This window comes from Somniosus microcephalus, chromosome 12 (assembly GCF_052327205.1).
Source record: "Somniosus microcephalus isolate GS21.2 chromosome 12, FLI_Smic_1.0, whole genome shotgun sequence".
NCBI classification, from domain to species: Eukaryota; Metazoa; Chordata; class Chondrichthyes; order Squaliformes; family Somniosidae; genus Somniosus; species Somniosus microcephalus.
Window position 1 is genome coordinate 49,987,755 of NC_140998.1, and position 17,752 is coordinate 50,005,506.

Consider the following 17,752-nt stretch of genomic DNA (forward strand, 5'->3'; position numbering starts at 1 on the left):
TGTGAATGTGAGCACAGAGAGAGAGGGAATGGGTAAGGGTGCATGGATGTGCGTGTCAAGTGGGATGTGGAGGAAGAGCTTGCTAAAGCTGAGTGCTGGTGAGGAAAGGCAATGGGGATCAGATTGAGGGTGATGGAAACTTCATACAGTACTTACTTTTCCAGTGCGATGAAGGTCATGGAATCTTTTCCTGCACTGCATCCAGGTGTGCCGTGTGAGCCCCAAGGAGTTGACTTCACCAGCCACCTGTAGCCACACAGCGTTGGTCTGACTGGGAGGCCTCTTCCTCCCTGAAGAAGGGAAGAGGACCTCCCTGTGGGCCCTAGCACCATCCAGCAATGCCTGGAGTGAAGCCTCATCAAATTTGGGGGCAGCTCTTGCCCTCCCGCTGGCCGTTGCTCCTGCAGGCTCCTGTGCCATCTCAATGGTGAAGTTTGGAAGCCTGCAGAAGAAGCGAGGCTTGCTGTGGACCTTAAAAGCAGCAGCAATGATGACATCATATTCTGCGACTTTCTGACTGGAAATACTCAATTGCCAAGGCTTCCCACACGTTGGAAATCAATTGGCCAATTGTGTTAAAATTGCATCAATCTCACCGACCCATTTAGATTTGTGTGGGAAACACCAAATTCGGGGAACCCGACAATTCCCCGCACCTGAGTTAAAATCGAGCCCTATGTCTTTCTGTGACACACACATCATTTCCCTCCCACGGCTTCCTACAGAGCCGATCCCATTAATGCTATCTCTCTGTCAAAGGCAGAGTACATTAATTTTTGCAAAATTAAATAAGCTCCCAATCTGAAGCCATCTGAGGTCTAGGTGGATATAATTTCCAGATAACCTTCATGAATATTGGGTGATCACCATCTCTTTAAGTAATAGTGATCACAAAATGCATCTCTTTGGAAATAACCAGAACTCCTCACGGTTGCACAACAGTACAAAAAAGCAATTTAACATTAATTAAATTATTTTCAGTAAATGGTTTAGCAAAACCGGGAGATCTAATTGAATTTGCCTCAAAAACTAAACTGCATATGGAGAATAAGTGGGGAAAATTCTATCTGGAAAGGCCATGGAAAATCTCATTAGAGGTTAAGATTTAATACTGAAAATGACTAAATGTGCACCAAGGATAATCTCAGAGAGTCTTGAAGATGCAGGTTTGATTCTGTTCCAACTGTTGCAATTACCGCATTTCTACAAGACTGAGCTGAACAGATTTACTAAAGTGAATCTTCTTTTAGCTTGTGGAACTACAATAAAGTATACGCACTTGTCCCTGCATCTGCACTGTGTTACACTATCTCCTACTCTACCCATCCTAGCCCCCTGGCTTCCAAACCTCATCCTTGCCTCCTCCAGGTTTCCCATGCTCTTCAAGCTCACTGTCAACTAATCACAACCCCTTCATTTATCTAATCTTCTATATTACTTTTTTTTCCAACCATGATGATGTCCATTCTCTGGTCAAGACCATTTGGCCCATCATTCATATCCAGTTAATTAGATCAATGTTCAGGGCCCGTACACACCATTATATTCTCCCTCTTGATTGGTGTCAATCCCCCTTCTCTGTACTCAAGAAGCTGCCCATTCAAATTTAGAGTTTTTCAAATGATTCTATTCACTGTGCTAAGTGACAGTCTCTAAATAAGTTGACTCTAAATATGAAGTATTTGTTCTTTTAAGGCCGCACCAACAGTATCCTGGAAAAAAACATTCAGTTAAAATAATGGTAATTGCTGGTTTTGTCTTATTTGCTATTTTATTTAAACAGTGAGTGATCTTGGCAGAGGGGTTTCCGAGGGCAGCAGTGCAAAAGGAGCAGAGGTAATGTACGTAATTAAATTAACAGGATCCATGAAATATTCTAGCTTAGTTGCCATCTCCACTGATGTTAAGTAACTCCCACACTATGCCAAGTTTAGCATCTTCTCCAAATCGTTTGCTTGATGCTGCCATGAGCACTCAGAAGAGAAGTACTGCAATTTCTCATCAACAGGGCTGGAATTGAGCAGGTTAAAAACATTTTATAGGATAAATGCAGTCTGTAACTGCAGTGAAATAGTTTTTCTGACTTAGAGATAGAATCTAGAAGCTTTTTCTGTATAACAGAATAAGAAAATCAATGTTATGGTATCTAAATGTTCACAACAGAGGTCAATTGTGTGGCTGTTTTTCAGACTGGAGGGATATATACAGTGGCATTCCTCAAAGTTCAGTACTAGGACCACTGCTGTTTTTGATATACATTAATGACTTAGACTTGGGGGTACATGGCACAATTTTGAAATTTGCAGATGACATGAAACTTGGAGATTTTAAGGAGCTAGGAATTAGATTAATAAGCAAGACCTCAAAGGTAGTAATCTCCAGTTGGCTCCCAGTGCCATGAGCTAGTGAGTACAGAAATAGGAAGATAGAGCAGATGAATGCGTGGCTGGAGAGATGGTGCAGGAGTGAGAGCTTTAGATTCCTGGGACATTGGGACTGGTTCTGGGGGAGGTGCGACCTGTACAGGCCAGAGGGGTTGCACCTCAACAGAGCCGGGACCAATAGCCTCACGGGAGTGTTTACTAGTGCTGTTGGGGAGGGTTTAAACTCATTTTGCAGGGGAATGGGCACAAGGATATAGCATTAGAAAGAAGAAACAAGGTGCACAAAGGATTGAGAGAGACAGATAGCACTAGAGTAAGAAATAGTATGGTATTAGGTGGGGTCAGACTAAGAAAGAATACAAGAAGGTCTAAGATAGGTTCACAATGCATGTGTGTAAATGCATGAAGTGTGATAAATAAGGTTGGTGAGCTGCAAGCACAAATAGCCACATAGGAATATGATGTCATGGCGATAACGGAGACCTGGCTCAAAAGGGGCAGGATTGGGTAGTAAATATTGCTGGATATAAGGTGTTCAGGAAGGAAAGAAAGGCAGTGGGGTGGCAGTATTGATTAAGGAGAATATTACAGCACTGGAGAAAAAGGATGTCCTGGAGGGGTCAAGGACAGTATCTACTTGGTTAGAGTTAAGAAATAATAGAGGTGCCATTAAACTACTAGTTGTATTCTATAGGCCATCAACTAGTGGGAAGGATATAGAGGAGCAAATTTGCAGTGAAGTTACAGAAAGATACAAGAAATATAGAGTAGTGATAATGGAGTATTTCAACTATCCTAATATAGACTGGGATAGTAATAGTGTAAAGGGCAGAGAGGGGGAAGAATTTCTGAAATGTGTTCAGGAGAACTTTCTTGATCAGTACATTTCTGGCCCAACAAGGAAGGAGGCATTGTTGGATCTGGTTTTGGAGAATGAGGTGGGTCAAGTGGAGCAAGTGTCAGTTGAAGAACATTTAGGTTTAGATTAGCTATGGAAAAGGACAAGGAGCAATCTAGAGTAAAAATACTTAATTGGAGGAGGGCCAATTTCAGTGTGTTGAGAACGGATCTGGCCCGGGTAAATTGGAATCAAACATTGGCAGGCAAAACTGTAATTGAACAATGGGCTGCCTTTAAAGAGGAGATGGTTTGGGTACAATCGAGGTACATTCCCATGAGGGGGAAAGGTAGGGCAACCAAATCCAGAGCTCCCTGGATGACGATGGAGAGTAAGATGAAGCAGAAAAAGGTGGCATATGACAGATGTCAGGTTGAGAGTACAAGTGAGAACCAGGCTGAATATAGAAAGTTCAGAGGGGCAGTGAAAAAGAAAATAAGAGGGGCAAAGAGAGAGTATGAGAATAGACTAGGAGCTAATATAAAAGGGAATCTAAAAGTCTTCTATAGACATATAAATAGTAAACATGTAGTAAGAGGGGGGATGGGGCCGATTAGGGACCAAAAAGGAGACCTACGCACGGAGGCAGAGGGCATGGCTGAGGCACTAAATGAGTACTTTACATCTGTCTTTACCAAGGAAGAAGATGCTGCCAAAGTTATAGTGAAAGAGGAGGTAGTTGAGACACTGGATGGGATAAAAATTTATAAAGAGGAGGTATTAGAAAGGCTGTCTGTACATAAAGTAGTGAAGTCACCAGGGCCGGATGGGATGCATCCCAGGATGCTGAGGGAAGTAAAGGTGGAAATTGCAGAGGTACTGGCCATAATCTTCCAATCCTCCTTGGATACGGGGCTGGTGCCGGAGGATTGGAGAATTGCAAATGTTACACCCTTGTTCAAAAAAGAGTGTAGGGATAAACCCAGCAACTACAGGCCAGTCAGTTTAACCTTGGAGTTGGGGAAACTTTTAGAAATGATAATCCGGGACAAAATTAACAGTCACTTTGACAAGTGTGGATTAATTAAGGAAAGCCAGCATGGGTTTGTTAAAGGCAAATCGTATTTAACTAACTTGATTGAGTTTTTTGATGAGGATACAGAGTTTTTTGATGAGGATACAGATGACGGCAATGCGGTTGACGTAGTGTACAGGGACTTCCACAAGGCGTTAGATAAAGTGCCACATAGTAGGCTTGCCAGTAAAGTTGAAGCCCATGGAATAAAAGGAACAGTGACAGCATGGATACGAAATTGACTAAGTGACAGAAAACAGAGAGTAGTGGTGAACAGTTGTTTTGCGGACTGGGGTCGGTACTAGGACCACTGCTTTTCTTGATATATATTAATGACTTGGACTTGGGTGTATAGGGCGCAATTTCAAAATTTGCAGATGACACAAAACTTGGAAGTATAGTGAACAGTGAGGAGGATAGTGATAGACTTCAAGAGGACATAGACGGGCTGATGAAATGGGTGGACACGTGGCAGATGAAATTTAACGCAGAAAAGTGAGAAATGACACATTTTGTTAGGAAGAATGAGGAGAGGCAATATAAACTAAAGGGTACAATTCTAAAGGGGGTGCAGGAACAGAGAGACCTGGGGTATATGTGCACAAATCGTTGAAGGGGACAGGGCAGGTTGAGAAAGTGGTTAAAAAAGCATACATGATCCTGGGCTTCATAAATAGAGGCATAGAGTACAAAAGCAAGGAAGTTATGATGAACTTTTATTAAACACTGGTTCGGCCTCAACTGGAGTATTGTGTCCAATTCTGGGCACCGCACTTTAGGAAGGATGTGAAGCCCACAGAGAGGGTGCGGAAAAGATTTACAAGAATGGTTCCAGGGATGAGGGACTTCAGTTATGTGGATAGATTGGAGAAGCTGGGGTTGTTCTCCTTAGTGCAAAAAAGTTGAGAGGAGATTTGATAGAGTTGTTCAAAATCATGAGGGGTCTAGACAAAGTAGATAGAGAGAAACTGTTCCCATTGACGGAAGGGTCGAGAACCAGAGGCCACAGATTTAAGGTGATTGGCAGAAGAACCAAAGGCGACATGAGGAAAAGCTTTTTTACGCAGTGACTGGTTATGATCTGGAATGCACTGGCTGAAAGGGTGATGGAGGCAGATTCACTTGTGGCTTTCAAAAGGGAATTGGATAAGTACCTGAAGGAAAAGGTTTGCTGGGCTACGGGGAAAGGGTGGGGGAGTGTGACTAGCTGAAGTGCTCTTGCAGAGGGCCAGCACGGGCTCTATCTGTGCTGTAACCATTGTATGATTCTATGATTGGAAGGGGGATTGACAGGGTAGATGTTGAGAAGTTGCTTCCCCCGGCTGCAGAGTCTAGAACTAGGTGGCATAGTCTCAGGATAATGGGTCGGCCATTTAAGACTGAGATGAGCGGGAATTTCTTCAGTCAGAGGGTTGTGAATCTTTGGAATTCTCTACCCCAGGGGCTGTGGATGCTGAATCGTTGAGTATATTCAAGGCTGAGAGAGATTTTTGGACTCTGGGGGAATCAAGAGATATGAGGATCGGGCAGGAAAGTGGAGTTGAGGTTGAAGATCAGCCATGATCTTATTGAATGGCGGGGCAGGCTCGAGGGGCCGTATGGCCTACTTCAGCTCCTAATTCTTACAGAAAAGTGCAAAGTGATACATTTTGGTAGGAAGAATGAGGAGAGGCAATATAAACTAAAGGGTACAATTCTAAAGGGGGTGCAGGAACAGAGAGACCTGGGGTATATGTGCACAAATCGTTAAAGGTGGCAGGGCAGGTTGAGAAAATAGTTAAAAAAGCTTACGGGATCCTGGGCTTTTTAAATAGAGGCATTGAGCACAAAAGCCAGGAATTATGCTAAACCTACATAAAACACCATTTTGGCTCCAGCTGGAGTATTGTGTCCAATTCTGGGCACCACACTTAAAGGACGTGAAGGCTCTGGAGAGGGTACAGGAGAGATTCACTAGAATAGTTCCAGGGATGAGGGATTACAGTTACATGGATAGACTGGAGAAGCTGGGCTTGTTCTCCTTAGAGCAGAGAAGGCTAAGAGGAGATTTAATAGAGGTGTTTAAAATCATGAAGGATTTAGATAGAGTAAATAAAGAGAAAGGGGTAGAAATTCATAATAGCCAAGGAATGGACAGTGTTTAGACTAAAAATGGTTAAGTAGCGCCACCTGAAAAATCATCTAGAATGCAAACAAAATTTGTGCTCGCTCCTCATTAAAATGATTGCATTCGTGATTCTAGTCTGAAAACCCAAGCTCATTAGCGTTACACTGAAAAGCTGGACCATTATTGGAGGCAGTCTAATTGCAAGTCATGATTGCCACAGGCTTTTTCCACTACTTAAAGGGGAGGTTCATTGATGTTGTAGCACATCATTGTTAGGGTTCTTGGCTGTGCAGCTGCCCCAACAACAAACCAAACACTAGTTAGAAGACATCCGCAGGAACGATGGCAGACCAGAGACGGAGGGAGAGAGGCCGTAATTTCTCAGATGAAGCTCTTGAGGCACTGGTTTTTGCAGTGGAGAGAAGGCGGGCGGTCCTGTACCCGCCAACTGGCAGGAAGTCCTCTCCACAAGTCTGCTGCAGTATGCCGAGGGAGATAGCCGACCACGTCACGGGCAGCACTGTGGTCCCCAGGACCCACACCCAGTGCAGGAAGAAGTTTAACGACCTCACATGGGTGGTCAGGGTGAGTAAAGGCGTCAACAAATGCTACACACCACCATCTGCACCACAAGCTTCACACACTGCTCAATGCACCACACCCCCAGCACTCACCCACCAACAATCTCTACCTACCAACACTCACACCCACATCTCACACCATGCACACAGTGACAGCTTTTCAACTATGACAGGCACATCACCCAAATACATTGCTCCACACTCACTCACACACGTTCCTTTCTCTTGCAGGCCAAGGTGGCTCACAACTGGAGGGAGCAGGAGCGGACAGGCGGGGGCCAAGCCCACATTGAGCAGCTGAGCCAGCTGGAGAGTCAAGTGTTGGAGATCATCGGCCGCCAGGTCATTGGCACCATGGTAACCGGCAACACTGACCCCCTTGGGTACAACAACGATATGCTCAGGGTACAACAACGATATGCTCATTCCTACTCCTTCTTCTCACATCCCACTTCACTCCCCCAGCCCACAATCTTTTCTCACTTTCAAGCTACTCATGCTGTATGCATGCATTTTTGCCTTCCTTCCCCCATCCTCTCACCATAACTCAACTCTTTTGCCTTTCTGCTTTCAGATAATCAGCAAGCACCTGAGCAGCCTGTCCCGGAGGGCACCACAGAGAGCGAGGGGGGCAAAGAGGAGAAGGAAGGAAACACCGCATCACTGCATCTGTCACTTGCAGACACCAGCTCAGATATTGGCACTACACGTTCTTTAGAGGCTAGTGTAGTAGCGGGATCTGCACAGGGTGAGGCACTGGGCTGCAGAAAGGCTAGGGGGAAAGGGTAGCATGGGGGCCAGCTCCTCGGAGGGCGAGTTCGCGTGCGAGTTCTACTCCACAGGACTCTGATAAGGACCTCGATGGGGAGGCCTTTAGAAGAAGGGTGATGGGCATGCACACAGAGATGATAGGTGCAATGGCAAGGCTGCCAGAGAGCCTCTCGACAATGTCAAGGAGCGTGGAGGAGTCCACCTCCAACATTGCACAAAGCTCTGCGGACACCATGGAGCCCATCATTTCCAGTCTGCAAATGATGGTCGGCTCCCATAGAGACCGTGGTGACTCAGACATGATGAGCGATGTCGCAGCTTCCATTGCAGCACAGTCAGAAGTAACCCAACATCATAGTGCTGCAGTGTAAGCTCACACTGCTGTCATGCATTCTCAGCGTGATGCCAACTAAGCTCTGACTGCTGCCATCGTGGCCAAGTCTACCACCGTCGACCGGGGCTTTTACGGTGTCGCAGCAGGCCAGCAATCTGAGCTCCAACAGATTGTTAGGAATGCTGAGGTGCCACCCTGGGGGTGTAGCATTGGGCCTGTGGAGCAGGCACCTGCTGTCCTCTCTCAAGATGACAGCATTCCTGCTCCCACCACTGCCACTCCGCCACTGCCCTTGTCACTGCCTGCCATCCAGCCAGCCCAGACTGCTGCTGCCCAGGCTATGGTGGTGCAGTCTACAGCTAGGCCTTCCAGGTCCAGAGCTGGTGCCGGTTGCCCCGCATAGGAGCACTAGAGTAGGAAAAGGCCCACGAAAGACAGGCACTAAGGGATTGCACAAGGGTGATTAGTTAATAGTGTTGATGTAATATATGTGATATGTGTATAGATAAATTTAATAATTGTGTTTGGAATCTTTTGTGGTGTCTCTCATTTCAGCTTTGTGCCCAAGGAGGACACTATGATATGGCCTGCGACAGGAATTGTATGATGGGGATGTGATGAGCAACGAGTATCTGGGGTTTCATTTATTCGAATCGCAGTTTGATGAGCCAGTCACGGACCGCCCATCCAGAAGGCCGATTTTCTGGCTGCCTCCTCCCTCCTCCTCCTCCTCGTCTTCCTCCTCCTCTGCCTCCTCCTCCTCCTGAGGTGATCCTGCAATCCCTGGTGGCAAGGGCTGCACCCTCATGATGGCCAACTTGTGAAGCATGCAGCAGACCATCACAAAATGGGACACCCGCTCTGGGAGGACTCCTCCCGAGCGGTCAAGGTAGCGGGACTGTTGCTTCAGTAGGCCGATGGTCTGCTCGATGATGTTCCTGGTGGCAGCATGGCTCTCATTATATGAGTGCTGGGCATGAGTGTTGGGGTTGTGGAGGGGAGTCATGAGCCAGCTGGAGACCAATAGCCCTTGTCTCCGAGCAGCCACCCTTGAGCTTGACGTGGTGGCTGGACGAGTGCTGGCACACCGGTCTGGCGCAGGATAGCAGGCGTTGACAGTGAGGATTCGCTGTGTGTGGTCGCACACCAACTGCACGTAAAGTGAATGGTAGCCTTTGCGGTTACGGAAGATCTCAGAATTGTTATGCGGTGCCCGCAAAGCCACATGGGTGCAGTCAATGGCACCCTACACCATGGGGAAGCCTGCTATCCTGGGAAAGCCACATGCACACTTGTCCTGCTTCTCTCTGGTGATTGGGAAGCCAATGTAGTCCCTTCTCCAGCTATAGAGAGCCTCAGTGACCTCTTGGATGCAGCGATGGACAGCAAACTGGAAGATGTTAGCTATGTCTCCTGCTGCAGACTGGAAGGATCTGCTGGCGAAGTAATTGAGGGCCACAGTGACCTTGACTGTAACTGGGAGAGCTGTGGTCACCCTGGTCTGAGGCTGGAGGTCCGGCTGCAGGAGGTAGCAGAGTTTTGTGACCACCTTCTTGTTGAAGAAAAACCTCCTAATACACTGCTCCTCGCTTAATTGAAGGTAGGAGAAGCGATGTCGGAAGACCCTTGGAGGGTAAGGCCTCCTGTTGAGAGCCCTGATGGCCCTCCTCCTCTCGCTGCACACACATCCCAGTCTTTCTCACTGCCTCCGCTCCCTCTGCCGTAGATCCTGGAGGGCGAGGTTGACTGCCAGTACAGCCCCCATGACTTTTAGCAAGCGTTTGAAGCATTTCAAAAATAATGAGGGAGTTTTGTACTTGCCACAATACTCCGATACCAAATAACCTTGAAATGACTGAAGAAAACTCTTGCAGTAGCAGGAAGTAGCACACAGCCACTCAAACTTCAAAATCCTGTCAGGTGCGAGTGATTGGTGATGATTCCTTTAAATAGCGTCGCTGGAGCTGGCTTCCTGCTGCTGCACGCCACCTGAACCTGTCGTTGTTTTCTCCAGCTGGTAAGTTCAATGGGCAAAATGAAGTTTGGAGTTCAGGCGTCAAGTGAGCGTTGCATACTCACTGATGTCATGATCTCAGTGATTGCGATGTCCCTGGCAACCAAGTTTACCAGCAGCGCTACCGGCAAGACGGATATGGCGTGCAGCGTAGGAACCGTCATCAGGTGATGTTAGAGGTCTCAGCGGCACTTTAGCGCCATCTCGTGGTGCTAACGTGTGGCGCTAAACACACACATTTCTCCCCCAAACTGTTTCCAATGGCTAAAGAGTCAATAATAAGAGGGCACAGATTTATGGTGATTGGCAAAAGAACCAGAGATGACATGAGGAAAAACGTTTTTATGTAATGAGTGGTTAGGATTTGGAATGCACTGATAAGGTGGTGGAAACACATTCAATAGTAGCTTTCAAAAGGGAATTGGTAAATACTTGATGGAGAAAAAATTGCAGGGATATGGGAAAAGAGCGGGGGAGTGGGACTAATATTCGCTCTTCGAAAAAGCCAACGCAGACTCTATGAGACAAATGGCCTCCTTCTGTGCTGTACTATTCTACGATTCTATAATTCTATAATGTTGAACCCTTGTCCCTTGATTCCTGTGAATTCCAAATATCAGCATTACTTTTTTCATTGAGTCAGATCTGATAAAGGTATGAATCAAACCCGTCTGTGAGCATCTGAAATCAGGATAAACCTACTTCAGATAGTTGACTCATATTACTCCTATATCAGGCTGCTGTCAAAGAAGTACCGTAGCATTTTGAAAGACAATTCTCTTAATTTTATTGACTTTTGTGCTTGCAAGTAATAACCTGCCTTGCTTGTGCAGACTGCTTGGAATATTTTAAAACATTCCAGTTCAGAAATGTAATTTCATTTTTTCTCTGGGACTCGTTGCAGATCATTTTTCGAAAGATCATTGATGTAAAGAAAGAGGAGGAAGACCGGCTGCGGCTGAAGAACGAAGTGACGCTTAGTATCCCGGTGGACCATCCCGTCAGGAAACTCTTCCAGAAGTTCAAGCAGCAAAAGGAATTGCGGAATCAGGCACCAGGGCATGGCGACTCAGACAGAAACCACCACAAAGTGGAGAACTACTTGTTTCACAATGGTGACTCTACCACTGGCACGAGCGTGGTGACCGTGTCTCAAATCACACCAATCCCATCTTCCCTTTCGTTTGTGAGAAATAACGAGCAAAAGCCACAAGTACAGCGAGAAACAGTGGAGCTGAAGCCAAATGGTCTGAATGATCAGACTTGCTTGAAGGTTAACAGTGATGTACAGACGAAGGCTGGAAATGGAAAAGGATGGTTAAGACTTAAAAATTCCGTTGCCTTCACAGATTCCTTCCCTGGGTCAAGAGAGGAGAAGAAGGACAATTGGAACAATGTCATCAAAGCTGAATCCATGGAGATTCTTTCAGATGAATCGAAAGGTACTGACTCTGAGAACACTGTTATAAAGAACCCTTTGAGGAAAACGGACTCGTGTGACAGCGGCATTACGAAAAGTGACCTGCGGTTAGACAAGGCTGGGGAGATCCGCAGTCCACTGGAGCATAGCCCAGTTCAAGCCGATGTCAGGCACCCCTTTTACCCAATCCCTGAGCAGGCTTTGCAGACCACATTACAAGAAGCCAAAATGGAACTGAAAGAAGACATTCAGTTGCTATGCAACAGAATGACTGGCCTTGAGAAACAAGTGACCGAAATCCTTCAAATACTGTCTGAAAAGAATCTGGCGGAAATGCCTTCTGAGAAGTCTCAACACCCCAGTCAGGAAATATTTCATGTTTCTAGGCCTGTAACTCCTTTGTTGGAAGAAGAGGATGTTCCGTTTTAGCTTAGAAATGCTGTAAAGATTTAACTTTCACACAAGAGTCTAACCAAATGCACAAGAAGACTGCTTTAACAGTCTGAAGACTTTTGCATGTCCAGCTGGATTCTGGCCTGCCAAAGAAAATTGTTAACAGAAATATTGCTTGTAAATTATATAGATAACTGCATGCACATATAAAACCTCGTTTACAATCCTTCACTACATATGGGTCATTCTGTGCAATGTAGTTACTCTTTGGTTCTTTAGACTTCAGGGCCTGAACTGCCAATGGTTCTATGAGCCACGTCTCTGAAAGACCTTAGGCTTGGCAGTGAAACATTTTATCCTTATTGTGTGGGGAACTAATGTTTCTTCCCTCTTCAGGGGCTGTTTATTGCATGCTTTGTTTCTTTAGGATCATAAGAAAACAGATGCTGCTGATGCATATGTACCACTGCAAATTTCAGTTTACAGTTGAGAAATTTATAAAGCAAACTAAAAAATCTTTATTTAAAAAAAAATTATGTCATCACTTTAAAACCTTTGAGGGGGGAAATAATTTTGACATCAAAATCTATCTTGGTGGATGAGGGACAATTGAAACCCATTGTGTGTGATATAATTTATATATATAATATCACACACATTGTAGAAACTATACAACTCCAACAGTAATGAAACAATGTTATATGACATAACTATAGAGGAATATTAAATCATGCCAGACAGGTCATTTTCTACTCGTAACAAATAATTTTGCGTTTCCTATAGATATGAAAATTTTATATATTTTTTTGTTTTTAACTCCATTTAGGCATTCAGGAAGCTGAGATAGGTCAGCATTAATAATTCAGTACAGTCGTAATGCAAGATTTAACATGTTCCGGCAAAATAATCTATCAAAAGTGTAAGGTTGCATTTAAGAGATTTGTTTTCTGGAGTTTACTGACAAATAAATGAGCAGATTATGAGTTATTAGAAGTAAATAAGTATACAGATTGGACATTAGTTGTCTCACCTAATCACCAATATTTGTCATTTGTAACTATCAACAAAGTGCGGGAGTGTAGCTGAGCACACACAAAGATAAAAATCCATCTGATTTTACCCATTACTTCATACTCGTTAAAGCGTCACTATATCTTCAGTTTGTTTTTTTCAGATGATTGGACAAAAGCTTCACGTAATTTAAAAAAGGCAGGATCCTCCTATATAAACTGCTTGCTATGGAAGTCCCTCTTTACTTCCATTTGACTCATCTTCTTATTCTAAATCTAGGAAACCAGATTCAGAATTTTAAAATTACAATGAGTGGCAAACATGTTTAAAGGTCTATTGCTACAAAGAAAACCCCTTTACACCTCACGTTTTAAAAGATAAATTCCTTATTGAGAGCAATTTTTTCTGTTTTACATAGAACTCGGTTTCCGAATAAGATCATTTCCAATGCTTTGAGAGCCTCCAGGGTTGGAATAAACCCCACAACAATTATTGACATTTGAGGAAAACAAGAACTTGGGTAAAAGGCCACAGGAAGTTTGGGAGATATTCCGATGTTTTTTTTCCTTGTAAATACACATTGTATAGACTAACAAGAAGAAATGGTTGTCTTTATAATATATTGCCACCTATCCAGATTAACTTTCCATAAGAAGTGCTTTCTCTGTAAACCAACTATTAGGATGGCAGTGTTTTAGAACAAAACATTGTTTTCTTTATAAAAAAACAGATTATCTGTGAAAATTACTGAAAGTCCATGACTCCTTTTATTCTCCTTTATATCATATTTCTGGATTAAGATCTTCACTGATCTTTCCTAACTTTAAAATCATGTGATCAGATTGGAAAGCACATCACTCCACCCTCTGGTAAAGTATTTTCTTAAATTCTTATAAATTACTTGATCCGAAGGCACAGATTCTTCACTTTAGACAAGTGCATGATTACAGAACTAAATCCCAAAACAGTAGAATTGATTATTACTTTTGTAATGTAAGCCTGAATTCCATTTATCCTTTTACAATAGCACAGAATACATTACAAAATATATAACAAAGTCAGCAATCCAATTAATAATGCCTTAGGCTTAAAAATTGGGGCAATCCATCAGCATTGCCAACAGCTGGTTGAAAATAGAAACGTATCTCTACATATTAAATATGTTTTCAATTATACCACAATATTTACTTTCTTCAGAAAGGACTCCTCCAGTAATATCTTCCAACATTTGGGACAGTCAAGCCTCAATATTACAAGAATTTTGTTAAGGCTAACTTTTCCTGTGGTCCCAGCTGAAGTTCCAGTTAGTCATTAAAAGATCTCAGACAATATACTGGGGAGAAATCCTTTTAGTCCAAAGTACTTCCTCCAGACATACTATTGAAAAAGACTGTTGCAATGAGCTAACGTCTGAGAAAAAATAGTTACCATTTACTGGTGCAAATTGCAGCCTTTCAGTGACCTGCACTGTGGGCTTCCCAGCCAGGAAGTGTCTCCGCCTTCCTCCTGGGACATACTGGATGGGCCTTTTTTCCAGTTGGCTAAGACTTATTTGATGGGGGATCACTGTTGGATGCTGAAGCAAAATGATAAAGCTCAGTGTCATCTGGGAATGGTTCTTATTGCATTCCTGGGAGGAGTGTTTTCGATTAAAAACACTTTTCCTGCTTAGAATATTATTCCCCCATTAAGATGAACCTCTGATATGAACAATCTTGTCCCCATTAGTTTGTGATACTGATACTTGTCAGTACTTGAGGGTTCAAAGTGACTTGAAATATCACCAATTATTTGATGAAGCAATCATTGTTGCTATTTTGAAGTGTCAGTGGGCACCACCAGCAGTCCCATCAGAACAGGAGCAAATACAGTTCAAACAAACGGTAAAAGTTGTAACTAAATCTGTAAATGGTGAAAATACTGCTGAGTGCGACTACCAAGACAATACACTTTTTGAACCAATTTAAAAACATTGTACAATTGGTTTAATTTGCACATCAGGAGGCCAGTCTTTATAGTGATACCCCAATATTATTTTACAGTGGTTAATTGTTATGATATTGGAAAAGAAAAATAAGACAGCATTTATGGGCACCATTTACCCTTAAGCAGTAACACTGGAGTGTACCACTTCGACAGTCAGCACTAATACGCTGTTCCATCTGGTGGCAGCTGTACAAATGGTTGACCACCAGGTTTGCTATTGTTTCCTGTTTCTGAGTGCCAGTAACAGACCAGGCAACAGGTGGGTGGCGCGACTATGACAAGGGACAAAGCAGCATTACCAATTTTTATTTTTAAATTTCATAACTAAGTGGTACGCATGGTTTGGAACCAAGCTCATTGATCCTTGGGAGCTTTTCAAAGTGGAAATGCCGACAGTCTTGTGGAAATTCTGCTTAGCCGACAGCAGCATATTTAAATCTTTATCTTTAAATGCCAAAAGGAAAATGCAGACTTTGCTCTTTAATGGAAACAACTTTATTACATTAAAGCAGTAAATCCACACTCGCAGACCTGGGGGAAATTGCGCCCCATGAACTTTATTTTCTACTGCTGAAATTATAATTTGTAATCTTATAAGCAACTGTACATGTAACCTTCAATTAGAAAGCATGGAGTACATATGTTTCAACAAACTATTTCATAGATCTTTTTAACTGATATCTATGAAACAGAAGTATTCAATAGCTAACAGTAAATTATTTTCAGCTTTTGTATGGCAATGTGTTACATTGTAAAAACTGCTAGTTTTATTTACATTATTATAGATCTGTGCACTGTACGGCAGGTCAAAATTAACAGTAGCCAGGTTATCATTTGATAAGTTTAATTGGGTTTGCCTTTATATTTGGTTAGTTTTTATAGCCAATAACGATGGTACTGTACCTTAAAGAGGACATGATGTAAAACAGTGCAACGAGGGGAAGTGAATCAAGGAATACTTTTCACAAAATGAATAGAGCACATTTGGCAAACAGGGATGGGATATACAAGAAGTATGGTAAAACACGGTTAATTTAAAGAAGCTTTTAGTCTTTAGAAGACGGTTTTTGTATACCCAGTCAACAGCACTGCACTCCAGAAATTCACCGAGCCTGTAAGCTTTGACGAGAAGAAATCTCAAATTGTAATCAGTTCTTATTTCAGTTAAAACCCTTTAACCAGTCCTGTAAGCCATGCTGTATTTTAGTTGTCAGTCATCTCCCGAGTGTTTTCTTTCAAATAGATTGATACGAGCCTGTTCATTTTTATAAGAAAGCACAGATGTATGTATTCTGGTACTGTAAAATATCAGTCTTTGAAATATGCAATGTATATGTTTTATGAATAGAAAATGGAAAGTTGTTGCACGTATATACAGCTGTTGTGCTTTCACTGCAGAATCACTATTTATGTACAAACTAAAGCACTACCACAGGGAGTTAAATGCCCCTTTCCTATAATTTCATAATAAAATAGCATGGAATACTGAAACTGCATCATAGCCATTTCTGCAATAACATTATCTTTGCTTCTCTTCAGCATTGTCCATTAATTTTCATACGCTAGCAGACTGCACATGGCATTGCTCACAGTAAGTCCGCAGTTATGCTATACTTAAATGATATTATTTATGTCTCGATAGTCCTGTTGCAATAGGCAGAAGGTGACTGGTTTGAGGCTCTGCCGCAAATTGAGTTTAATGTGCCTGTCCATTTAAGGCCACAAAATGTAACTGGAGCAAATGGGAATCTAGGCTGAGAAATTCATCTCAGGTGGAATCGGATCGACTGCCCGTCAATGGAACTGAATAGCAGGCGCTGCGTATAACCGGCGGCCGGTCTGATAACACCCGTTTTGCGCCAGCGCCCGAGATGAATTTTTAGCCCCTCGTCTTCTCCCTGCTCAACTACTCCCTATAGAGTGGAGGGAGTGCTTTCAATAGGCACACCCCAGGGTCAAGTAGAGGCTAATTGCGGCTTCTGAGGGAAGTTTATCTGTCTAAAAAAATTATGAAGAGGCATTGTTACCGTTCCTGCTGAGACTCAGCAAAAGGGAACAATTTATTGGTCTCTTAATGCTTTAGATTGACAGTGCCTTGCAAATCCTCTGCTCCATAGATAGATGCCAGGCAACCGAGGTCCGCAGCTACCAGCAGGAAATGACTGGCTTTCATTCTATTCTAATATTTTGTTTTTAAGAATGTTCAGTTGTGATTTGTTGTTTTATGATTATTCTTCAAGGTGCAAATGTGACATATACGTTGTATTTGTGATATTCCCCAGTGTGACTGATGCTCTAGATACAAGATCTTTTTTTAAATAGATATATCCATAGATAAATATAACTAAACTCCACTGCCTTGCTACTGATTTCATTCCCCTTCCCAGCTACTCACTCGGGCTGTACCAGTGTGAAACCTTGGTGTGCTGCTTGACCCCAAGATCCACACCTGCATACTATCCATCATCAAAACTGCTTATTTCAATTTCCACGACATTGCCTGCCTCTTTCCCTAACTCAGATCCTCTGCAGCTGAAACCCTTATCCATACTTTTGTCACCTCCAGTGGCCTCCCACCGTCCATAAACTCCAACTTGTCCAAAACTCAGCCGTCCATATACTGTCCCACACTAAGTCCCACTCACCTCTCTCCCCCATTATCTCTGACCAACAGCAACCAACGTATTAAATTTAAAATCCTGTCCTCATCTTCAAATTCCTCAACAACCTCAGCCCACACTATCTCTGTAACCTCCTCCAACCTTATATCTCTTCCAACACACTGGACTTTTGTGCATCCCACCTCCCTTTATCCCACCATTGGTGACCGAGCATTCA

At 43.3% G+C, this 17,752-nt stretch overlaps 1 protein-coding gene across 1 annotated transcript in view; it reads left to right on the forward strand.

Annotated features, from left to right (window-relative positions):
* Positions 1-16,421, forward strand: part of kcnh5b (potassium voltage-gated channel, subfamily H (eag-related), member 5b) — a 553,929-nt gene extending 537,508 nt beyond the window's left edge. Inside the window, exon 11 of the mRNA XM_086002823.1 lies at positions 11,009-16,421. Coding sequence (XP_085858949.1) covers positions 11,009-11,953 — 945 coding nt within the window. The 3' untranslated portion in view covers positions 11,954-16,421. The remainder of the gene's footprint in view (positions 1-11,008) is intronic.
* The last annotated feature ends 1,331 nt before the right edge of the window (positions 16,422-17,752 follow it).